At 42.5% G+C, this 26,135-nt stretch overlaps 2 protein-coding genes across 2 annotated transcripts in view; one reads left to right on the top strand and one right to left on the bottom strand.

Annotated features, from left to right (window-relative positions):
* The window catches only part of c16h19orf53 (chromosome 16 C19orf53 homolog), a 355,432-nt gene that overhangs the window by 200,459 nt on the left and 128,838 nt on the right, over nucleotides 1-26,135 (top strand). The window lies entirely within an intron of this gene.
* Nucleotides 1,940-26,135, bottom strand: part of epor (erythropoietin receptor) — a 31,195-nt gene continuing 6,999 nt past the window's right edge. The window contains exons 3-8 of the mRNA XM_073068996.1: nucleotides 23,766-23,944; nucleotides 22,820-22,971; nucleotides 21,645-21,798; nucleotides 10,815-10,902; nucleotides 8,982-9,069; nucleotides 1,940-6,550 (exon numbers count right to left, since the gene is read on the bottom strand). Of these exons, the coding sequence (XP_072925097.1) occupies nucleotides 5,783-6,550; nucleotides 8,982-9,069; nucleotides 10,815-10,902; nucleotides 21,645-21,798; nucleotides 22,820-22,971; nucleotides 23,766-23,944 (1,429 nt within the window). The 3' untranslated portion in view covers nucleotides 1,940-5,782. The remainder of the gene's footprint in view (nucleotides 6,551-8,981; nucleotides 9,070-10,814; nucleotides 10,903-21,644; nucleotides 21,799-22,819; nucleotides 22,972-23,765; nucleotides 23,945-26,135) is intronic.

The following is a 26,135-nucleotide window of genomic DNA, read 5'->3' on the forward strand; positions in this document are numbered from 1 at the left end:
TGACCTACCATTTTAAAATGGGAACTGATTACTTCTGGTGTTGCAGACATTCTGTGGTGTTCTGGCACCACATCCAACTCCTTGGGGAGTTGGAAAATATCCTTTGGTTTTTCTACTGGGCAAGAACTCACAGAGAAGGTTGGTGTTTCTCATTGCTCTAAAAGCAAGGCTCTTTACCGCCACTTTGCCAGTGGAGGGGGCCTTTAATCTTATCACAGTAACATGTTTTCCTAAGTGCGTCAACTATGGGACAAGTGAGTACAGAAGTCTGGGGTTGGTAAACATCTTGGGTCTTCGCATGGCTGGCTCGGAGGAGATAAACTTATCATGCCTCTGCGCCTGGTTACATCTGAGTACACACCCAAATATGGCCCCTGCTAATATGTCATCTTTCTCCAGTGTTGTAGTTACTTACAAAAAATAAACAAGTGTGTGAACTTAGAATATTGACCATCTTAGAAATTTTTTGAATAATATGTTACAGACTTTTCCGAATTCATACCTAACTGATATCACGGAAAAAACTTTAGGTTTAAACCCTTATCAGAAGGGTTTAATAGCAACTATTTATGATATGATTATGAAAATCCAGCCAGGTATATCAGATAAAATTAAGAATGAATGGGAAAAAGAACTCCCTACCTACAGAGAAATGGGAGAAAATTCTTCGATTAGTTAACTCCTCCTCTATGTGTGCTAAACATGCGCTGATACAATATAAGGTGGTGCATAGGGCTCAATGTCTAAAGACAAGCATGCTCGTTTTTACTCCCACATAAATCCTATCTGTGATAGATGTCATTCGGAACTAGCCGCTTTGACCCATATGTTCTGGTCTTGTCCTTTCTTGGAGAAATATTGGAAAGATATTTTTGATATTATTTCAACAGCTTTGAGTATTGTTTTACATCCTCGTCCTATTACTGCAAGCTTTGGCTTACCAATGGTGGAAAATAGTTATTTATCCTCTTCAGCCTATTGGATGATTGCATTTGTTACATTAATGGCCAGAAGATCCATTTTATTGAATTGGAAAGAGATTACTCCTCCTACTATATTCCAATGGTTTTCCCAAACTATATCTTGTTTAAATCTAGAAAAAAATCGTAAGTGTCATTGTTGATCATTCGGTTAAATTCGAAGAAACTTGGAGACCATTTATTCAACACTTTCATATGATGTAACTTGACCTTTTCCAAATCCTTTTTATTATCCTTAAATATTTGGATATAGCAGCGGAGTTATTGACATTATTGATTGTATCCATTGTAATATAATAGCCCAGCTTTGTTTAGTTTAGTTTTGTTTAGTTTTTTTTATTTCTAACTTGGGGTTTTTTTTGGTATTTTTTTTTCTATCATGTTAAATACGTCAAGAGTTTGGGAGGTTTAGTACATTTGTGTTATCTATAGCTTATACTTGTACATACTATTTATTAACTATGTATTCCCAAGTCTCTCTGTTTTACTATTGTTATTATGCCTATGTTTGAAAATTAATAAAAAGATTTTAAAAGAATGAAAGAAAGAACATTGACCATAGAACAGTACAGCACAGTACAAGCCCTTCGGCCCACAATATTTTGCTATCCATTCAACCTGCAGTGAGCATGATGCTATTACAGCGCCAGTGACCCATGTCCAATTCCCGCCACTGTCTGTACATTCTCCCCGTGACTCTGTCAGTTTCTTCCATGTGCTCCAGTTTCCTCCCACATCCCAAAGCTTTACAGATTAGACGGTTAATTGGTCACGTGCGTGTAATTGGGCGGCATGGGCTTGTTGGACCAGAAAGGTCTGTTACCTTGCTATATCACTAAATCAATGAACACACAATGAAATAAACTTGCTGCTGACATCTTGGGGCCAACATTACGGATGAATAATTTTTTTTAAGATGAGGAAAATGCAACTTGTAGAGTTAAAAAATGACAAAGATATAAAATAAATCAATCTGTTTATTTATATAAAAAATACCTGCCCAAAATAATGCTCGGGCAACAACTGAAAAAATATTCACAACATTTGAGCAAGCTAACAAAATACATTCTGTAAGAATAAAATATTCATATTGATCAGTAGTTATATTTTACAGTAACATGCACTTCAGATCAAGTGACTATCAATAACAGATGGGAAATATAATGTCATTTAAATCAGATTGAAGAATACCTCACCAAAGCATCTGCTCCTGGATTCATGGTAGTGTTACATTCTCTGCTATCTCACAATGTTTAGCAAGAAGGACAGAGTGTGCTCACCCACCTCCACCCCTACCCTATAGATGATAAAATGTTGTTTACTGCTGCATGAGTTCATTGCTCTTGTGCCAACTCCTCTGCCTCAAACCTTGGCCCTTCATTTTCCCCTCTAGAGGAACTTTTTCCTGCAGATGTTTGTGAGGTACTGTGAAACATGACACACAATTAAAGTTCCCTAGATTATTTCATCAGCATGCCAAGCTAGAGACTGGGCACAGTGCTATACAAATGCCCTGGGCCAGCATACAGATGCAATCACAAAGAAGGTCTGCCAACATCTTTACCTTCTTGGAAGCTTTAGGAGGTTTGGCCTGTCACCAATTAATCTAGCAAACCTCTCAGATGGACTGTTGAAGGTATCCTGACTGGTTTCCATGTTAGTCTGATACAGCCATTCGAATGTTCAAGGACAGAAGTTGCAGTGAGTAGTGGACACAGCACAGGCATATCCTCCTCCACCATCAGTAGTATCTACGGCCAATGCTGCCTCAAGAAGGCAACATCCATGATCAAAAATCCTTATTGTCCAGGCTACGCCATCTTCTACCATCAGGCAGGAGCTACAGAAGTGTCGTCCCACACCACCAGGTTCAAGAACAGCTACTTCCCTTCAGCCATTCAGTTCTTGAACCAATTTACACAATCCTAAATCTGTTACTATAGCAACGCAGTGATCACTTTGCACTACAATGGGCTTTTTTCTGTCCTCGTCTTTCTTGTATAATTTTGCATAATTTATGTTTTTCTTGTGGATGTTGTGTCTCAGGTGCTGTGTGCCTGTGATGCTGCTGCTAGTTTTTAAATTGCACGTATGCACACTCATACTTGTGCGTATGACAATAAACCCGACTTTTGACTCATTTGGAATAATGTGCACCAATGCAATGGGACACATGGAGCAGCATCACAGGCACGTAGCATCACATAAGCAGCATTTACAAGAAAAAACATCGTACATTAACATTTTACAAGAAGGAACACAGGACAAAAATGTCAATTTTTTGTGCAAAATGGTCATAGTGTTGTTAAACTCCAGTGTCCAGCAATGAACAGAGGTTGTGGGTGCTCCTGTCACTTTGGTAGGAAGTCAGTTCTGAGGAGAGAGTGACACCCTCTCCAATTGCACTAATTTGCTGAAGTAAGACCAATGCTAAGTTGTATGAATGGGGCATTGCTGCCGCAAAATAACAAATTACACTTATGTCAGTGATAATAAATGTGATTCTGTTTCTGATTCTGAATATTCATCTTGGTCAGAAGAAAGTTATCTACAATTTATTTTATTCAGTTTATGGTAAACTGAATAAAGAGATGGTTTCTTATCATCTTGTAACGTACTCTGCTATTGCTGCAATGGCATTTGTCTGCTATGTATGAAAACAATAAACTTAATAAAGCCATTAGAGACTATTTCTACCCTTGATATTTTTCAGTTTCCCTCCCAATTCTCCTCCTCTGTCTGTCTCTCCTTTACTTGTCCCTGCAGGTGTTCCTGATCAAGGTTTCTGGTGTAACAGCAGACTGCCCAAAAATTGTGGGTTTGATGATCTGCTCTCATGTTCTGATCTGGAGCCCCAAAGTCACAAGACTCATAGTGCTCATTCAGGGGATTGGTGCCCTTTGTCAGGGAGAGTTAATTCATCATGTCCTATTGCAGGGCTTTCCTATGGGGAATCCTTGTCTTGGAAAACTAGTCTAATAGGTCTAATTCTTTTACCGGCCCTTTAAACCAGAATCCTCCAATTTAATCCTAGCCTAATCACAGGACAATTTACAATGACCAATTAATCTATCAACCGTTATGCCTTTGGAATATGGGAGGAAAAGCATGCAGTCATGGGGAGAACATACAAACTTCTTGCAGAGAGTGGCAGGAGACGAACCCGGGTTGCCTCTACTGTGGAGTGTGGTGCTGAATACTACACTACTGTGGGTGCATCGAATGCCCTGCCAGGAGTGCTGGTAGAGACAGATACATTAGAGGCATTTAAGAATCTCTTAGATAGGCATATGGATGTTAGAAAAATGGAGGGCTATCAAGGAGGAAAGAGTTAGAATGATCTCAGGGTAGGTTAAAAGGTCAATGGAAGGCCTGTACTGTGCCGTAACATTCTATGAAATCTGGTGATTTTCTCGGTGTAAGGTGTCACGGCAACCTTACTCCTGTTGCATAATCACTGAGTAATCTTTCTTCTTTGAGATACCTCATATAAGCATATAAACAGATTGAATAATTTCATGTCATTGATCTAAAGTCACTCAAGAGTTGAACCCCTTCCAGCTTTAGCCCTCTCATACCTCAATATTCTGACAGGTATCGATACCTCTGTCACCTTGCTCTTTGTGTTTGAAGTGTGGCATGGTAACTTAGTAGTTAGCCTAACACTATTACAGCGCTGGGTTTTGATTCCTGCCCTTGTCTGTAAGGAGTTTGTATGTTCTCTCTGTGACCACGTGGGTTTATTCTGGTTTTCTCCCACATGCCAAAGACATACAGGTTAGGGTTAGTGTCTTGTGAGCACGCGATGTCTGTGCCAGGAGCATGGTGACACTTGTGGCTACCCAGCACAGTCCACGCTGATTTGATTTGACGCAAATGATACTGTATCTTTTACCGTACATGTGATAAATAACGCTTAGCTCTCTTTAAACATTATAAAAGTGAACTTGTCCACTTACTTATCTGAAAGAACATCCTAAGTTCCAAAGGATCAGTCATGAATACTGGTGTTTAAAAGATGGGATTTCTCCCTGGAAGTGTTCGTTCCAAATCTATGGCTCAGGTTCTTTCCCCTGAGGTTCAACCAAGACCCTCAACAGCCCACCAATCATCTTGAAATTTCTCATGGAATCAAACACATGAGACCATAAGACATCGGAATAGAATTCAGTCATTCAGTCCAACCAGTCTACTCCACCATTCCATCATAGTTTTATTTTCCCTCTCAAACTCTTGCCTTCTCCCCATAACCTTTGATGCACTGACCAATAAAGAACCTATCAGTTTCTGCTTTACATAAACCCAATGATTTGGCCTCCACAACCATCTGCGGCAATTAGTTCCACAGATTCACCACTCTTTGGTTAAAGAAATTCCTTGTCATTTCTGTTTTAAAGGGATGTCCTTCTATTCTTGAGGCTGTACCCCCTGGTTCTAGACTCCCGCATTATAGGAAACACACGAAGAACTATTTCTCCACAATCAGTATTGCTTAGTCTGTCTTGCTATCATCTCCAAACTGGTGAATTGACAAGTGTTGAGTAACCTGCTTCTTTGGCATTATCTTGGGAAAGTGCGGGTTCTGAGCAGATGCCTCTGTTGCTCATAGTTGTAGTTGTTCCTTTGTGAGCTCCAGTTGATTTAGCTCTGCACAACAACTTTGACTAGTCTGCTTCACCCCAACAGTACAAATGAAGTCTGTGATGCAATTTGCACAATAAAGCCTTCAGTACCAACAACAACAGTTCAGCCTTCTTTTCCCCTAGTACAGGAACCTTCCTTGATGGAGAACCAAACATCTCTCAAACTTCTATATGGAGGTCACTTGAGACAGGAAAGTTCTCATGGAGGTCTTCCCTTTTGCAGAGATTGGTGTAAAGTCCTTCATCAGATTTACTAACACGTGATGGGAAGTTTGTTAGGCTGAAGTCAGCAGAGATGCCAGAATCCAGCATCAGAAGGTATGGATGGTTTGTGTTTTCTAGCACAGCCTCTGAGGGTGATGGGTATAGCAGGTGCCCAGCTGGGTCACATTTGGCGTAGTCAAAAGCTCCAAATGACGCTGGGCTTTCACACTCAATCCCACTAGACTGTGAGGAATGCTGCGAAATCGAGTCATGTGACAGAAAGTTTTCTCGCCCCTCTTCAGGTGAAGTCTTGCTATGATGCTTCATTTCAGGACTCCAGAAGAGCAACTGTAAAGGCATTTCTTCCTCCGAAACATCGCTGCTGCTGTGAGTCACATTGTACGTACCGGAAAGGAAGTCGTTACTGAGCAACAAATTCTGATTCAGGACAACATAGGCCTCCCTGGTGGGGGCTTCTGGCTGCAAGTGTTCCGGTGACTTGCTCTCGTCCAGTGGCATCCATTCCTGCTGCAGCTTGAAGGTGCCTGATCCGCTCATCAGGAATCCCCGATCTTCTGGGAAGATCTCCTGGTGCTTGTTCCTCAGAAGGCCTGGTGGGAAGGTGTTTATCTCGGACAAGATCTCCAGGGCTGTAGATGGTTCATCAGTGCCAAAGAACTGGAGATTCCACCAGATCTGTACATTGCCTCGCCCAAGCCATTCCTGCAAACAAATCGGTAAATTGGTTTTATTATCACCATCACACATACTGAGCTACAGAGAAAAAACTTGTCTTGCATACTGTTCATACGGATCAAATCATTACACAGTGCATTGAGGTAGTACAAGGTAAAACAATAACAGAATACAGAATAAAGTGTAACAGTTACAGAGAAAGTGCAGTGCAGGTAAACAATAAGGTGCAAGATCACAACAAGGTGGGTTGTGAGGTCAAGAGTCCATCTTATTGTGCTAGGGAACCACTCAATAGTCTGACAACAGCAAGGTAGAAGCTGTCCCTGAGCCTAGTGGTACATTGGCCTATTCCTGCTCCTATTTCTTACCAATCTTTTGAAAATCATCCAGATCATCTCCTTCTCCCCTCCCCTCCACCTCTTCCCTGTTCCTTGCTCAACCTCGCCTCCCACCCTCCCTCCTCTCCCGGCACCTGGTCACTCCATTACAGGAAGGATGTGGAGGTTTAGTAGAGGTGTACCAGGATGCTGCCCTGCCAGGATGAGAGGGCACGAGTTATAAGGAGAGGCTGGATGAACTTGTGTTGTTTTATCTGGAGTGCTGGAGGCTGAGCAGAGACCTAATAGAAGTTAATAAAATTATGAGCGGCATAGATGGAGTAGGTGGCTGGCATCTTTTCCCTAGAGTCATAATGTGTAATACTGGAGGGTAAATGTCTAATACCAGCTCCTGATGAAGGGTATCAGCCCGAAACATTGACTGCTTATTCCTCTCCATCGATGTTGCCTGACCTGCTGAGTTCTTCAAGCATTTTGCATGTAATACTCGAGTGCGTGCGCTTAAGTAGAGAGAGGAAAAATTCAAAGGTGTTCAGAGCAAGATTTTTTTTCACAGAGAAGGGTGTTTCCTGAAAGATGCTGTCAGGTGCGGCAATTTAAAACTAACGTTTTCACAGTTTCCAGTTTTGGTGAAGGATCTTCACCTCAAATGTTGTAAATGTAATTGGTTTAATATACTGTCATGTACTGAGGCACAGTGTAAAACATGTCATCCTCGCAGATTATTTGCATTGAGGCAGTACAAAGGAAAATCAATAACAGAATGTAGAACATTGAGAATTTCAGAGAAGATGCAGTTGTAAAAAGGAGGGCGATCCACAAGAAAAGTCAACAGGGAGCAAGAAGATCTAACCGGAACTGATAAATCTCTAACTTGGCCAATGCTACTGAACAACATAGTCAGCTGGAAACCCAAGAATCTGCAGACGCTGGAATGTGGAGCAGCACAAAAAGTGCTGGAGGAACTCAGTGCATCAGGCAGCACCAATGGAGGGAAATAGACAGTCGAGGTTTTAGGCTAGGCCCCTTCATTTTGGGCTGGAAAGGAGAGAGACACTTGGAAAGGTAAGAGGGAAGGGGTGGAGCAAGAACTGACAGGTGACATGTGGATCCAGATGAGGGGTGTGACACTGCCTCTCCTAGATCCACCTAACCCCTGCCAGTTCTTTCACCACCCCTTCCCACTACTCTTTTTGATTCTCTCTCTCTCTCTCTCTCTCTGTCTCTCTCTCTCTCCCCCCCCCCCCCACTCCCTCCTTCCCTCCCCTCTTCCTTTTCAGCCTACAGTGACGAATAATGCAGCTGGATACACGACTGTCTCTGGAGAAGGTGAAGTGGGGATCAATAACATTATTGTCATAGTTAAACAGTTGTAGTTACAAGCAGAAACTGTCCAAGTGGGATTGTTTACTGGAAGTTATTTGAGCTGTCAAAGATTATGAGATTCTTACACAGAGTACAATAAACCTGTGTCACCCCTGCCATTCTCCTCTGACCTCTCTCATCAGCAAGATATTTTAGCCCACAGAACTGGATGTTATTTTGTTTATCACACCATTCTCTGTAAACTCTAGAGACTGTTGTGCTTGAAGATCCCTGGGGAACAACAATTGTTGAGATACTCAAACCACCCCAATGGCACCAGCAATCATTCCACAGTCAAAGTAACTTAGATCACACTTCTTCCCATTCTGACGTTCTCTGAGTAACAACAGAACCTCTTGACCATGTCTGCATGCCTTTATGCATTAAGTTGCTGATATGTGATTGGCTGATTAGATATTTGCATTAATGAACATGAGGGCCGAATAAAGAGGCCACCAAGTGTAATTCAGATTCATTCAAATTTATCTATCACATGTAGATCAAAACCTGAGCCACATGTTAGTGAAACAAAAAATAGGAAGTTAATGCAGTTTAATATTTGGCTAATGAGATGGCGCAGGAATGAGGGTTTCAACAATTATGAAGAATTACATAAAGATAAATTGAGAAGTATTGATATGGAATAAAATGTGCATAAATACATAAATACCAGCATGTATTTACAATGTAAACAAAAGCTGTTTAAGGCATTCACAGTGCAGTGCGGTGCAGTACAGAGGTCGTAAGACATTTACCTGGAAGTTTCCTTGGTGTACAGTGAAAAGTCCATCAAACATGTTCTCTGGAGAAGGAATCAACGGCCAGACTGTCTCCTTTATCATCCTGTAGGTGAAAAGGATCTGGTTAAATTCAAGTTCAAGTTTACTGTCATTCAGCCATATACTAAATACCACCAAATGTAGCAACATTCCTGCAAACCAAGATGCACAACACGTAAAGGAATATTACCACAAGCAAATGAGCAAGTAATAACATATATTCCTGATGACTGACAATTAGCATAAGGTGCATTTATGACATAAGTTAGAAACTAAATAATGCTACTGGCACTTCCTAAGTGATGAGACCTGGGAGGTAGCAGGAAATTCAATAGTCTCATGGCCTGGGGGAAGAAGCAGTTCCCCATCCTAACAGCGCTTGTCGTAATCCTGTCGTACCTCCTGGGTTGGACGGAAAGGATCCTCGACAATGGTAAGGGCCCTGCATACACAGCACTCCTGATAAACATCTCATTGGACTGTTGTAAACATTTCACTAGTTCATCAAACATTTTTGCTGTTTTCTGTGTGCTCCCTCACCTGAAACTCAAATGGTCACTGGAAGAACACACAAACACTTTACAGACAGCTGTGGGAATCAAACGCTGATTGCTGGCACTGTAAAGCGTTACGCTAACTGCTAAGCCTCAGCGCCACCCCAAGAGCATACCCTGGTGACTTCAGGGATTAGATTTCAGAAAGACTGCAGCAGTTGGGGTTATTCGCTTTCGAACCTGAACTATCCACATTCTAACTCAGAGGCGAGGCAGCTAATCTTTTATGTCTCCCCTCAGCCTCCTTATCTCAAGACAATTACGAAAAGACCATCAAACCACATCACCTGCGGAGGGCTGGATGTGGACCAGAGTAGTGAGATCACGTAAGACAGAACAGAATGTCCATTATCTTTCATAGATTCATAGGATCAATAACATCTAAAATATAGTGAATTGTTTTCAGAAGGAGGAGACATGCCTCATTCTAGAATCGCTTCTGGTGAAATTACTTCCTCTGTACTGCAAGGAAGGGAGTTCCAGGATTTAGACCCAGTGACAACACTGGTGCCAAGCTGTATCGGTGCTTGCCCTTTCCCTTGGACTACATCAGTGACATGGAGAAGAGAACCCGCTGCATGGGCAACAGCCGGTTCTTCAAATCTTCCTCCCCAGGCTTGCACCCTGGAGAGGACACAGTCCATCAGAGGCACAAACCCATGATCCCCGGGATCGACGGTTACCTATTAAGACTCAGTGATGAAGACATTGCAAGCTTAATGCAATTGTAATTATTTTAAATTGGATTCCACCTGCCCACCTCCCCTCTCACCTGTTTTCACCTTTCATCTGCTGGCTGGTATTTTCCCCTCTCCTCCAACATTCTTATTCTGACCTCTTCGCCCTTCCTTTCCAGTCCGGGACGTCAGTGATAAGTTCTTTATACAGGGAGAGGTGGATGTGTGGAATGCCTTGCTGGAGGCAGATGCATTATGGATGTTTAAGAACTCTTAGATGGGCACATGGACGATAGAAAAATGGAGGGCTATGTGGGAGGGAAGAGTTATATTGATCTTAGGGTAGGTTAAAAGGTCAGCTGAATGTTGTGGGATGAAAGGCCTGTACTGTGCTGTCATGTTCTGCGCTTAGTCCCCTCCTTAGCTGCTGCCTGACCTGTTGAGTTTCTCCAACATTTTGTGTGTATTGCTGTAAATCCAGCTACATGCTGATATATTGTCTAACCTCTTCAGATTTAAGCTGGGCAACAAGCAAACAGAAAAACAATTTCCACTGTACCAGCCAGTCAGGGGTGTACCTGCGGTAGGTGAGGATGATGGTTAATAACAGCAGAGAGGTGATCAGGATGAGAATGGATGTCAGGCCCAAGATCAGGGGATCCAGATCTGAAAGACAGAAATACAGTTCTATAACCCACAGCATCCATATGCAGACTTCCTTAAATCAATTTCCTTTCATCCTCTCAATCTCTGACACCTTCTTCAATAGAACACTCATTTAGAATTTCCCAACCCTTTCCGAGGTCACCTCACAATACTGGAATCCACAATCCGGAATTGGGTTAATTATCACTGACATACTGTATGTCATGAAATTTGTTGTTTGCAACAGCAGTACAGTGCAATACTTAAAAAATTACTATAAATTACAATAAGAAATATATAATTTAAAAAATAAGTAGTGCAAAAGAGACCAAAAAGTGAGGTAGTGTTCATGGTATATTCTGTAATCTGATAGTGGAGGAGGAGAATTTGTTCCTAAATGTTTGAGTGTGTTTCTTCAGGCTCCTGTACCTCTTCCCTGATAAGACCATAAGATGTAAATGAATTAGGCCATTCACTCCAACGAGTCTGCTCCACCATTCAATCATGGCTTTATTATCCGCCAAAACCCCATTCTCCTGCCTTCTTCCCACCCTTGCTAATAAAGAACCTATCAACTTTCACTTTAAGTATACCCAATGACTTTCCCTCCACAGCCATTCATGGCGATGAATTTCCCCACTATAGGAAACATCCTCTTCAGATCCACTCATTCTAGGTCTTCCAATATTTGATCGGTTTCAGTGAGATGCCCCTCATTCTTCTAAACTCCAGCCACTCATTCTTGTGGACCTCCCCTGGACCCTCATCAATGCCAGCGCATCCTTTCAGGGATAATGAACCCAAAACTTCTCACAATACTCCTACTGCAATCTGACCAATGCTTTTTACAGTCTCAGCATCACACCCTTGTTCTCATATTCTAGTCCTCTCAAAATGAATATTAACATTGCATTTGCCTTCCTTACCACTGACTCAAAGTTAACCTTTTGGGAATCCTGCACAAGGACTTGAAAGTCCACTTTCACCTCTGATTTTTTTTAATTTTCTCCTGCTTAAAAAAATAGTGTATGCTTTTATTCCTTTTACCAAAGTTCATGACAATAACCCTCCCTACTCCCTATCAAGAGGAATAGATAGAGTGGACAGCCAGCGCCTCTTCCCCAGGGCACCACTGCTCAGTACAAGAGGACATGGCTTTAAGGGTAAGGGGTGGGAAGTTCAAGGGGGATATTAGAGGAAGGTTTTTTACTCAGAGACTGCCTGAGTCAGTGGTGGAGGTAGATAAACTAGTGAAATTTAAGAGACTACTAGACAGGTATATGGAGGAATTTAAGGTGGGGGGATATATGGGAGGCAGGCTTTAAGGGTCGAAGGGCCTGTACTGTACTGTGCTATACTATTTTATGTTCTATGTTTTATACTATATTACATCCGCAGACTCTGTGCTTCCTCAACACTACCGCCCCCTCCTATCTTCGTATCAGCTGCAAACTTGGCCACAAAGCTATCAATTCCATCATCCAAATCGTTGACATACAATGTGAAAAGAAACGGTCCCAATGCCGACTCCCCTGGATCACCACTAGTCCTACCAACCATAATACACCCTCTCTTTGCCTCCTACCAGTTAGCCAACCTTCTATCCATGCTAGTATCTTTCCTGTAATACCATGAGCTGTAATCTTGTTAAGCAACTTCATCTGCAGTACCTTGTAAAAGGCCTTCTGAAAATCCAAGTAAACAACATCTACTGACTCTCCTTTGTCTATCCTGCTTGTTATTTCCTTAAAGAATTCCAACAGATCTGTCAGGCAAGATTTTCCCTTAAGGAAACCATGCTGACTTTGTCCTAATTTATCACATCCCTCCAAAACCCTGAATCCTCATCATTAATAATGAACCCCAAAATCTTCTCAAACACTGAAGTCGGGCTAACTGGCCTGAAATTTCCTTTCTTCTGCCTCCCCCTCCCCCCTTAAAGAGTGAAGTGACATTTGCAATTTCCCAGTCCTGCAGAATCTAGTGATTCTTGTAAGATCATTACTAATGCCTCCATAATCTCTTCAGCTACTTCTTTCAGACAGGAATTTGAATTTGTGAAACAATCAGAATTGGTCTCATTATTACAGATTTACTGTAGATGACATGAAATTTGTTTTTTTGTGGCAGCAGTACAGTGCAAAAACATAAAAGTTATTATAAATTACAAAAATAAGTAGTACAAAGTAAAGCTAGTGCTCATGGGTTCATGGACCATTCAGAAATCTGATGGTGGAGGGCAATAAGTATGCGTCTTCAAGCTCCTGTACCTCCTCCTTGATGGTAGTAATGTGAAGAGGGCATGTTGCCAATGGCGAGGGTGCTTAATGATGGATTCTGCCTTATTGAGGCACCTCCTCTTGAAGAAGTCCTTGATGGTGGGCAGTGTTGTGCCCACGATGGAGGTGGCTGAGTCAACATCCCTCTGCCGCCTCTTGTGATCCTGTGCGTTAGGTACCAGACTGTGATGCAATATTCAGCATGTTCCATTGTAAATCTGTAGACATTTGCAAGGGTCTTTGGTGATGTATCAAATCTTCTCAAACTCCTCAGTAGAACCACTGGGTATGCCTTCTTTGTCATTGTATTAATATGTTGGGACTATAACAGGTCCTCAGAGATGCTGCCACCCAGGAATTTAAAACTGTTCACCATTTCCACCACTGACCCCTGAATGAGAACCGGTGTGTTCTTCCAACTTCCCCTTCCTGAAGTCCACCATCATTTCCTTGGTCTTGCTGACATTGAGTGTAAGGATTAATATAAATAACTCTATCAGGGTGGCATCTGGATTATAGTTCAAACTACATCAGGGTCACTAATATTCTTCATGGAAGGGAGTATTTGACCTTCTCCATTTTAAACCCCACATCTAAACCCAAACCCAAAGTCAGGTGGGTGACTCCTTGTCACCAACACTGAACTTGGAAGGCCCAGCTAACATCCAGAGATAGCCAATAAACACCAGCCTTGTGAACAATGAACTCTGCCATAGACAGTTCCAAGCCCAGCTACAAAAGGTGGAGGGTTAGGCTTAGGGCTTGCAACCCCATCCTCTAAACACCCAGAGTAGCAAAAAGCCAACAGAAGCTCCAGAGATCCTTCCCTGAGAGAGGAAGGATCTTCGTCTAGAAGTCGTAAGAAGTTGTGTGATGAAATTGGAAGCCGCAGGGCCGATCAATCTTCAGCCCAGGACAGGGGCTCCGGTGAGCTGCTGTCAGAGGCCTACGCCCTAGTAGGGGAGTTGGGCATAAGTAAGTTGTGAACAATGCCTACGTTCCCTCAATGAGATACTTCCCATCGGTGCTGAAGATAATTATGCAGGTTTTGCTGCATCTGTGATATTCTGTTGGAAGTGTTGGGTTATTACAGACAAGGCCAATATTATAGCAATCCGGGTAACAGAAACTCTCCCTTACAGAGTTCACAAAACACAGCCAAAATTTTTGAGATACTAGATAAAAATTCACTCTCAAATATACCAATTTCTTTTTCCAAGTTACATTCCTTGGCACATGTGCAGATGAGAGCACTTCTCTCTGTAGAAAGTTGTGAAGTGAAAGGTTTTCCGGGAATGTTACCCCACAATATGAGGGTTTGCTGCTTAACTCTGTTATCCAGGAGGACCTTCAGAAGGTGCAAATCTTCCAGTTACAAATGTTTTATTAGATGCTCAGGAAAAGCGAAATAAGAAAGGAAGTGTCCTTTTACAACATAGCACAATACATGCCCTTTGGCCCACACTGTGGTGCCTGTTATGTTCTGTAACTCCAGAAACTAATTCAAAGAAAAATATGGGAGCTGGGGATACTTGTGACATGTAACATGGTGGTGTAATGATATATGCCATTCACATACTCCTTATGTATAGCCCGCAATGAATTCAGTAAACAAAGGATGCTTAATCAAACAATATATTTACAATATAACTCAAATATTACTAAAATATTAAATACACAATACTCTGCCCTGCTTAGCTATGAACTGCAACTCAATATAGAAATCACCTCAACTCAAATATATAACCTAGAGCTCTCCAGTCAATTTCTTGCTCTCATACACACATACGCACGCACGCACACATTTTATCTATATATACACACACACTGGATATATGGCTTACTACAAACGCTATACAACTACTATTTAGACATCCACAGCATAGTAACTTTTTAATTCTGCAATTCAGGCCTGAAGATTTAATCATTTTAGAGGATTTCTTACTCTTGTGGGATAATGTATTTCCCGTCAAGGCGGGGGAGACTTGTGGCTGTGAAACAATCTCAGGTGTTGGAGCCTGCTCTGTGGTGGTTGTAGGAGTTGACTCTGAGACTGCATGAAGTGGTTCTGACAACTCTGGATGCCTTTCACTAACAATGGTCTCTGCTCCCCTCAACTGATGGATATGTCAGCTCCAGATGACATCAGACGCAATCTCGAGAGTGGTCCAGTTCTGTACTTAATCTTTCCAAATAGCCACTTTTGACCACCTCTGTAGTCCCGCACCACAACTGCTTGTCCAAGAGGAAAACATCAAACCTCCTTGTTTGAGGAGACCTCCATTTGTCTCAGCAGTATGTCCTTCTGGGTTTGAGGAGATCCAAGCACGAGCACAAGAGACAACCCAGGAACAGCATAACTGGTGACTTGTTGGTTGTAGAATGTAAATCAATTATGGTAAGTATATATATGAATATTAAATAAATTTAAAATAGTGCAAAAACAGCATTGAACCCTCGGACACTACCTCACATTTTTAATATACATTATTTCTGTTTTTGCACAATTTTTAATCTATTCAATATACATATACGGTAATTATTTAATATTATTTTATTTTGTTTTTTCTTCTATATTATGTATTGCATTGTACTGCTGCTATTAAGTTAACCAATTTCACATCACATGCTGATGATAATAAACCTAATTCTGAAAACAGCAATAATAAAAAATGTAGTGTGTACTGCTGACATTGCTCACGCTGCGTTCTTTAGACTGAACAAACCTTTCCGACAAGACATTTGTATCTGGGCGGCACGGTGCAGGTGTAGCATGTTTTATTCCATTCATTTTCAGGAATGACTGAAACTGATCCACAACAAACTGTGGTCCATTGTCACTGACTAAGTGTTCTGATACACAAGTCCTTGAGAAAAGGCTTCTCAACACATTGACAGTGTGCGATGCTGTAGAGGAGACTATTGGGAACACAAGGTGATAGGTGAAACCTGGAGGGGGAGGGATGAAGTAAACGGATGGGAAGTTGATGGGTGAAAGCGACAGGAGGCCATGGAAGAAAGAAGAGGGGAGGAACACCAGAGAGATGTGATGAATGGGCAAGGAGATAAGGTGAGAGATGGAAAAGAGGATGGGGAATAGTGAAGGAGAGGGTGGATGGGGGGGCATTACCAGAAGTTCGGGAAATTGATGTTCATGCCATGAGGTTGGAGGCTACTCAAACAGAATAAGGTGTTGTTCCTCCAACCTCAGTGGCCTCATCACAACATTGGAGGAAGCCATGGATGGTTATATCGGAACGGGAATGGGAAGTGGGATTAAAATGGGTGGTCAATGAGAGATCCAGAGCCATCAAACTCTCCTCATATATTAACCCTTTTACCTTTTATACCATAAACCTAGCCCAAAACTAGTCAGAGATCAGGAGATCTTCTGATGGAATCAGAATCAGAATCAGGTTTATTATCACCGGCATCTGGCACAAAATTTGTTAACTTAGCAGCAGCAGTTCAATGCAATACATAATCTAGTAGAAAGAGAAAAAAAAAGAACATAGTAATAAATAAACAAGTAAATCAATTATGTATATTGAATAGAGTTTAAAGATGTGCAAAAGCAGTAATGCTGTATGTTAAAAAAGTGAGATAGTGTCCAAGGCTTCAATGTCCATTTAGGAATTGGATGGCAGAGGGGAAGAAGCTGTTCCTGAATCGCTGAGTGTGTACCTTCGGGCTTCTGTACCTCCTACCTGATGGTAACAGTGAGAAAAGGGCATGCTGGAGGACCTTAATAATAGACTCGGCCTTTCTGAGACAGGCATGGCAGCCAATGGAATAGGCTTGTCTATGTTACACTGCCATAACACTTAATCACAACACAGAAGTACAGAGTCAATTGTACTAGAAGTTTATACAGATCAAATCTCACATGGTGCATTGAGGTAGAATAAGGTTCAATGTCAAAGCACTGAGGTGCCACTGTAGTGTAGTGGTTGGCGTGTGGTTGAAACGTTTTATTCCCAAACCAGTCTCAAGGCCTCTCTGTCAATCTGTGCGTATTTTTCCTTTGCGTTGCTAAGGGAATGTGAACACTCACAACATGTGACACGACTGCCCTATACTATAAGGCGAGGCATCATAGGCTAGCTTCACTGGACAACATGGACCATAATGTGTGAGTACAGTGTCTGATGTCACCGTTTCCTTTGCCTTTTTGAAAACCACCTCACACTGTTTTGTCCATTGCTATTTCTTCCCAATCTGTAGTAATGGGTTCAAGGGGTGGAGCACAGTAGCCAGGTTTGACCAGAATCTGTTATAGTAATTGACAAACCTAAAAAGGCCCACAACTGTGACACCTCCTTTGGCCTTGGGGCATTCAACACGACTTGAATGCACACTTGTATGATTCTTGTGCATGGATGTTTTGAACAGAGAAGGTGATGCTTGTTTAAAATATTCACACTTGTCACGTCATGCTCTGAGCCCATAATCTTCTAATCTTTTTTAACACTGTCTTGAGGTTTTGGAGATGTTTCTCATCATCCTCACTGTTAACAATGATGTCATCCAGGTTACACTAAGTGCCTGGGCAGCCTTATAGCACCTGGTCCGTAGCATACTGCCAGAGCGCAGGTGCAGATGCTACTCCAAAAATAAGCATATTATACTGATAAAATCCTTGGTGAATTTATATGGTGAGAACCATTTTGGAATCTTCTTCCATCTCTATCTGTAGGTAGGTCTCAGCAAAGTCCACCCTGTTGAAGTGTTTCTTACCAGTAAGCGTTGCAAAGATATCCTCTATTCCCAGCAAAGGGTATTGATCTCCTTTCAGTACCTGGTTGATGCAGACCTTCAAATCACCACAAATCCTGACAGACTCACCCTTCTTTCCTCGTGGGACTTCCCATGGGCTTCACTCAAACTTGTAAAGAATTTCTTCAGCCTCCATGCAATCTAACTCTGTGGCTATTTCATCACAGATGGTATAAGGAATTGGATGGGCTTTGTAATACTTGGGTGTGGCATTTTCATTTAACACTATTTTACATTGGATATGTTTGAGTTTTCCAATGCCATCCTTGAACACTGCTATAGCATTATCCAGTACCTTTGTTAATTCTCTTTCGGTTGACTCTATTGCAACATGGCCTTTCCTTGGTCCCTTCCTAATGCTCTCTGACCAGAGGCACAGAGGTTGTCACCAACACCTGTTTGTCCTCTGTTGGGGAACAGTTCACGGTGTACACCGTGGAGATAGTTGTGGCATTATTCAGTATCTTTAATTCACTTTCAGTTGGCTTCATTGCAGGGGATATGGCATGCAAATGGTGGATGGTTCTCCAATCAAGTTGTAGTTGCCTCAACTGATCACAACCCCAAAATGCTGGCCCTCCTGTTTTTACCACATATGAACCCAATGTGGCTTATTGTTTGTTGTATTTCAATGTCACAGAAGTCATCCCCACTGGAGTTACCTTTGCTCCAGTATAAGATCTTAATTGGATATCTGCAGGCTTCAGCTCAGTACCTTTGAAATGCCTTTCAAACTAATCTTGTATAATTACTGAAACACCTGAGCCATTGTACAATTCTATTGTAATTAGTTTTCTGTTCACTTCTGGTGTACGCTCTATTGCTTATCTATTATTCATTTCCACATTGTAAATCTCAAGGACACTCAGTCCTGTGTCCCTCTCATGACGATCAGATTTTTCATCAACAGATAGGTGCTCTTTTTCAAACTGTAACTGGACTTTGCATCTTTTTCCCTTCTCTGTGCAACCCATTTATTTTGTCTGCCCAACATACTCTTTGTGTGTGTCCTACTTTGTTACATTTTCTGCAAGTTTTGCCTTTAAATCTGCATTGGTCTGGTGTATGTGAGCCTCTGCCACAAAGGGAACACAATTTGTTCAGCCAGGCAGGTTTCTGTTTAGTCATTGCAATTCTGTTCATGCTCACTGTCATTCGTGACACTCAATTGCACCGCTGGCTGTTTCCATTGATACAGTGATTTCAACTGCTCTTTTAAATTTGAGTTGTGCTTCAATTAGGAACTGTTTCTGAATGCTTTCTTCTAAGATTCCATAAACAATTTCTCAGTGGACCATTAAGCACATCACTGAACCGACAATGCTCAGACAACTTCTTCAATTCAGCCATGTAAGCTGAAATGGATTCAAGTGCCTTTTGATTCCATTTATGAAACCTAAAACATTCTACAATCAACAATTATTTACATTCTAACTGTCCCTGCATTCTGTCCATGGTATCAGCAAAGCTCATTTTGGCTGGTTTGGTTTTTGCAGTTAAACTCTAAGCAACGACTGCTTTTCCACATATTGCCCTCAGTAACACCGACACTTGCTTTTCATTGGCTAATTTATTGGCTTCAAAGAATTGCTTAATTCATTCAGTTTATATCATCCAGTTATCTGTTGTATAATTGATAACTTCCTCTCCACATCTATTCTATCTAGGCTTTTCAATATTCAATAGGTTTCAAAGAGCTTTCCCCTCATTCTTCTAAGCCCCAGTGAGGACAGGTCCAGAGCCATCAAACTCTCCTCATATATTAACCCTTTTACCTTTTATACCATAAACCTAGCCCTAAACTGGTCAGACATAAGGGGATCTTCTGATGGAATCAGAATCAGAATCAGGTTTATTATCACCGGCATCTGACACAAAATTTGTCAACTTAACAGCAGTATTTCAATGTAATATATAATCTAGTGGAAAGAGAAAAGAAATGGAACATAATAATAAATAAACAAGTAAATCAATTATGTATATTGAATAGATTTTAAAGATGTGCAAAAGCAGAAATGTTGTATATTAAAAAAGTGAGATAGTGTCCAAGGCTTCAATTTCCATTTAGGAATCGGATCGCAGAGGGGAAGAAGCTGTTCCTGAATCACTGAGTGTGTGCCTTCAGACTTCTGTATCTCCTATCTGATGGCAACAGTGAGAAAAGGGCATGCCCTGGGTGCTGGAGGTCCTTAATAATGGATGCTGCCTTTCTGAGACAGGCATGGCAGCCAATGGGATAGGTTTGTCTGTGTTACACTGCTGCAACACCTTAAACACAATACAGAAGTACAGAGCCAATTGTACTAAAAGTTTATACAGATCAAATCTCACACGGTGAATTGGGGTAGAACAAGGTTCAACATCAAAGCACTGAGGCGCCACTGTAGTGTAATGGTCGGCGTGAAGCTGGTACAGCTTGGGCATTCCAGAGTTCGGAGTTCAGTTCCGGTGTCCCCTGTAAGAACTTTGTATGTTCCTCCTGTGTGCACGTGGATTTCCTTCTGGTGCTCTGGTCTCCTCCCTCAGTTCAAAGACATACTGGTTAGTAGGTTAATTGGTCATTGTAAATTGTCCTGCAATTAGGCTAGGGCTAAATAGGGGATATGGTGTGTGGTGCAGTTCATTGGGCTAGAAGGGTGAGATCCCCATCTTGAAATAAGTAGGTAAATGAAAATCTAAATAAGGTAAAGCAATAACAGAACACAAAAATGCACTAAACCACACAGGGATATTTGTAAATATTTTCACACAGACTCTCACATTTGTACTAATAGTTATAGAAACATACACTCAATGGCCACTTTATTAGGTACATCTGCTTATTAATGCCAATCATGTGGCAACAACTCAATGCATAAAAGCATGCAGACATGCTTGCTTTCTTGTGTTCTGTTTGCTGGTAATCATGCTTGCTTGTGTTTGCAGAGAACAGTGCAAAGAACAAAAAACATCCAGTGAACGGCAGTTCTGTGGGTGAAACGCCTTGTTAATGACAGAGGTGAGAGGAGAATGGCCAGACTGGTTCAAGCTGACAGGAAGGTGACAGCATGTCAAACAATCAAACATGACAACAGGGATGTGCAGAAGAGCATCTGTGAACACACAACACGTCGAACCTTGAAGTGGATGGGCTTCAGCAGCAGAAGAGCTCAAGCATTCAGTCAGTGACCGTTCCATTAGCTACAGGAGGCACCTAGTAAAGTGGCCACTGACTGTATAAGCAAGTGTAAAGAAAACTAAAACTCCAATGAAAGCTCATAATCTGGACCCTAATCCAACAGCTCCTAAACCCATTCCCACTTGGAATTTCATGCTTGACAATACTCAAGACATGATGTTTCTAATGTTCTAACGGAAGATTCAATGCAGAAACATGCCAATCATCCCATCTAGTCCATGCTGGTGTCTTTGGTGTGAACAAATCCATTCCCACTCTTCTTCATTGAATCCAGTCCTCTCTCGCTGGTGAACGTCTAAGATCCCTTTGAAAACATACTTGCAGTTGGAATTTCTGAGTGGTTCAGTGAAATCACCTCCACAGTAATGGATAAAGTCAAGTCCTGAGACTTGGCCCGCTCCAGAAGACTTCTGGGCAGGAAACAGGGATGCTTTTTGTCTCCAACATGTTTTAAACAGTAACCGAGCCCCATCACCTTGCCCTCTGCCAACCAAAAGAACATGTCAGGCGCCCTGAGATGTTTGCAATACCTGAATCGGTGAAAGCAGACACTGGCTTAGACCATGTGGTCCAGTATCCGTCCATGGAGACTCCATCCGGCTTCGCGCGGATCTGGATAACGTATTCGGTCTGTGATTTGAGCTTCAGAATGACACACTCTGTTTTCCCTTTGACAGTGTTAACCTACACAGACAGGGAAAAGTTACTGAGATGTCTATTACTTAATGACCAGGTTCACAACATTCACTCATGTGGGGGGTGGGGGAGAGGGGGAAGAGAGAGAGAGAGAGAGGGGAGAGAGAAAGAAAGAAATGGGGAGAGAGGGGGAAAGAGAGAAGAAGGGGAGAGAGAGTGGAGAGAGAGAGGAGGGGAGGGAGAGGGAAGGGGAGGGAGAGGGGAGAGAAGGGAGAGAGGGGAAGAGGGGAAAGAGGAGAGGGGGTGGAGAGGGGGAGGGGGGGAGAAGAGAGAAGAGGCGAGAAAGAGACTTTGCAATTGGAATAGGAATTGATACAATGAAAAGTTTGCCTTGCATACTGTTCATACAGATCAAACAAAACACAGTACATTGTGTAGAACAAGGTGAAACAATAACAGAACGCAAAAATACACTTAACCTCACACATGGTCACATATACACTCACACATAAAAACAAGCATACATTCACACAGAGAGAAACTCACACACACTCATACACGTTCAACTGAAAGTCTGGAAGTTGAAGCGTGATGACTGGAAGTTTGGGCCTATGAGTCTGGAGTCCAATGGGGAAATTGGAGACCCATTAACTGTGAGTCCGCTGGAGGCTCGGAAACCTGTCTTGGGGTTGGAGGACTATCCGTGTGTGTGTGGGTGAGTGGGCGGTAGGAGGGAACGGGACTTGTTTTGTTGTGTTCTGTGTTGTTCTGCTGAGCACTATGGACATGCTATGTTGGCAGCAGAATGTGTGGCACATCGTTAGGTGTGTTGGTTGTTGATGCAAACAATGCATTTCAGTGTATGTCTCAATGTACATGTGATAAACAAGTAAATTAATCTGTATGTACACTGAACCACACATTGGCGCTCATACAATTACACTGGCCTGTGTACATACCTATGCAGGTACATACTTCAAAGCAGTGATAATCAGGTGTGAGAACAAGCCAAGATCTCAAGCTTGAGTGTGCAGTGCGAGCATGTTGAAAGAACTGTACATTTCACTACCTGCTGTATGTTGGATCCAACGGAAGAGAAGTTGACTTCGTACATTAAAGAATTGTCTAGATATTTAAACGGAGGTGCCGACCACTTGACATGAAGCTGCCCAGGTTTCCCAGTTGGCCGAACGGTCACATTGGACGGCGGATCCAAGACAACTGAGGGAAGAAGAAGCCAATGATCAGAACTTCCTGTCCCTGATATTGATTATCTGACAAATATCAGGAGTGTCCTGTTCTTCTTTAGAAAGAGGGTCTTTTACACCAATCGAAGAGAACAGGCAGGACCCCAGTCCAATACATCAGCTCTGACAGTGAAGAGATCCCCTCAGCGGTGTGCAGGAGGACATGCACGACTGGCTTGTATAAAGAGAGGCAGAGAATATGCCCTGGGACATTAGGAACATTCAGGAAACCCTTAGATAGGCACATAGATGATAAATAGAAAAATGGAGGGTATATCGGGCGGGAAGGGTTAGATTGATCTTAGATTAGGTTAAATTACTGAAATCTGAGAGTAGACTTTAGACTTGTCACACCACTGTCTGGTCTGGAGGCACCAATGCACAGGATTGCATGAGGCTGAAGATGGATGTGGTCTCATCCAGCTCCATCAGTGGCACAGCCCTCCCACCGAAGACATATTCAAGAATTGGTGCCTCAGAAAGGCAGCATCCACTATCAAGGACCCTCCTTATCCAGGACATGCTCTTTTCTCATTACTATTATCAGGGAGCAGGCGCAGGAGCCTGATAACGCACACTCAATGTTTTAGGAACGATTTCTCCTTCTCTGCCATCAGATCTCTGACAAGTCCATGAACACCATCTCAGGTTTTCTGCATTATTTATTCTTGTAATTCTTTGTACTGTACCACTGCTGCAAAACAACACATTCCACATCATCTAAGTCAGCAACAATAAAGCTAATTCTGACTCTGAGAATGCACTCACCCATGTGGTTAATATACATCTCCTTTCTGTTCATGACAACACTTCTGTTTAGCAACACCTCAATGTCCAGTGGGGTAAACAAGGAGACCTCCATCATTGGAAGGGAACAGATGTGACGTGTTGTGTTGTTGGCAATCTCTTCTGTGGATAATTGACATTCTTTCTTTCTCTCGTCATCCCTGGAGGAGAAAGAGCATTGAACAGAAAACATAGAATATGCAACATTAAGGCATGATGTTGTGCCAACCTTTTAACGTACTCCATGAACAATCTAACCTTCCCTCATACATAGCCTTCCAAATGCCTAAGAGTTTCTTAAATGCCCCTATTGTATCTGCCTCTACCACCACCCCTAACAGAGCATTCTATGCAACCACCCTTCTCTGCGTAAGAATCTACCTCTGACATTCCCCTCTATGCTTCCCTTCAATCACGTTAAAGTTTTGGTCCCTCGTATTAGCTATTTGCCCCTGGGAAAAAGTCCCTGGCTGTCTAGTCTATCTGTGCCTCTTATCATTTGTACACCTCTATCAACATGATGGAGAGCAGCTGAAAGCTGAAGCCAGGCATTAAAGCATGGACGATGGGCCGAATGGGCTCCAAATTTCTATGAAGAAAACCAGATTGATTTTAAAATGCTTAAATTCCCATCCATCCAGTTCTGCCAAAAGGAATGGATTACAATTGACCGTAGTGAGTTCTTTTGGCTTAGCATTTCCACAATATGTTCAGGGGCAATGTTTACTTAATTCTTTAACCTGTACTGATCGAAAAGTAAGGAGTTGAAAGGGTGAACAGTTTCAGGTTCTTTGGTATCAACATTTCTAAAGAACTATCCTTGGCCTAACATATTGATGCAATTACAAAGAGGCCAGCAGCTGTACTTTATTGGTAGTTTGCAGAGATTTGCTATGTTCACCAAAGACTAGCAAATTTCTACAGATGCACTGTGGAGAACATTCTAAGTGGTTGCATCACTGTCTGGTATGGAACGGCCACTACGCAGGATCGGAGAAAGCTGCACAGGCTTGTAAACTCAGCCAGCTCCATCGTGGGCACTAGTCTCTCCACCATCGAGGACATCTCTCCCTCTCCCAGTGTAGAGTGCCCTCCTGCTTCAAAACATCCATCATTGTCCCTGTACCTAAGAAGACCAAGTAACATGTCTGTACGACAGGCGTCCTGTCACACTCACCTCAATAGTAAGCAAGTGATTTGAGAGGCTGGTCAAGGACTACATCTGCAGCACGCTGTCACCCACACTGGACCCCCTACAATTCACCTACTGACACAACCGATCAACAGATGACACAATAGCCACAGCTCTACACACTACACACTGTCCTTACACATCTGGAGAAGAAGGATGCTTATGTGAGAATGCTGTTCTTGGACTACAGTTCAGCATTCTCCAGGCTCGACAAGAGCTCAGTGACTCCGGCCTTCACCGTGCCTTGTGCAGCTAGATCCTGGACTTCCTGTCAGATCACCGGCAGTTGGTAAGAGTGGGCTCCCTCACCTCTGCCCCTTTGACCCTCAACACAGGTGCCCCTCAGGGCTGTGTCCTAAGCCCCCTCCTTTACTCTCTGTATACCCATGACTGTGTCGCCACCCACAGCTCCAATCTACTAATTAAATTTGCTGATGATACTACATCGATTAGCCTAATCTAAAATAATAGCGAGCCAGCCTAAAGGGCAGGAGTCATCGCCTTGACACAGTGGTGTCAAGAAAACAACCATTCCTTCAGTGTTGCCAAAGCAAAGGAGCTGGTTGTGGACTACAGGAGGAATGGAGACAGGCTAACCCCTATTGACATCAATGGATCTGGGGTTGAGAGGTTGAACAGCTTTAAGTTCTTCGGCATCCACATCACCAAGGACCTCACCTTTGTACATAAAAAAAGGCTCAGTAGCACCTCTTTCACCTCAGACAGTTGAAGAAGTTTGGTATGGGCCCCCAAATCCTAAGAACCTTCTACAGGGGCACAATTGAGAGCATCCTGACTGGCTGCATCACTGCCTGGTATCGGAACTGTAGTTCCCTCAATTGCAGGACTCTGCAGAGAGTGGTGCGGACAGCCCAGTGTATCTGTAGATGTGAACCTCCCACTCTTCAGGACATTTACAAAGATGGCTGTGTATAAAGGGCCTGACGGATCATTGGGGACCCGAGTCACCCCAACCACAAACTGTTCCAGCTGCTACCATCCGGGAAATGGCACTGCTGCATAAAAGCCAGGAACAACAGGCTCTGGGACAGCTTCTCCCACCAGGCCATCAGACTGATTAATTCACACTGATACACTTGTATTTCTATGCTATATTGACTGCCCTGCTGTACATGCTGTTTATTACAAATTACAATAAA

The sequence above is a fragment of the Hemitrygon akajei genome, chromosome 16 (genome assembly GCF_048418815.1).
Source record: "Hemitrygon akajei chromosome 16, sHemAka1.3, whole genome shotgun sequence".
Classification (NCBI taxonomy): Eukaryota; Metazoa; Chordata; class Chondrichthyes; order Myliobatiformes; family Dasyatidae; genus Hemitrygon; species Hemitrygon akajei.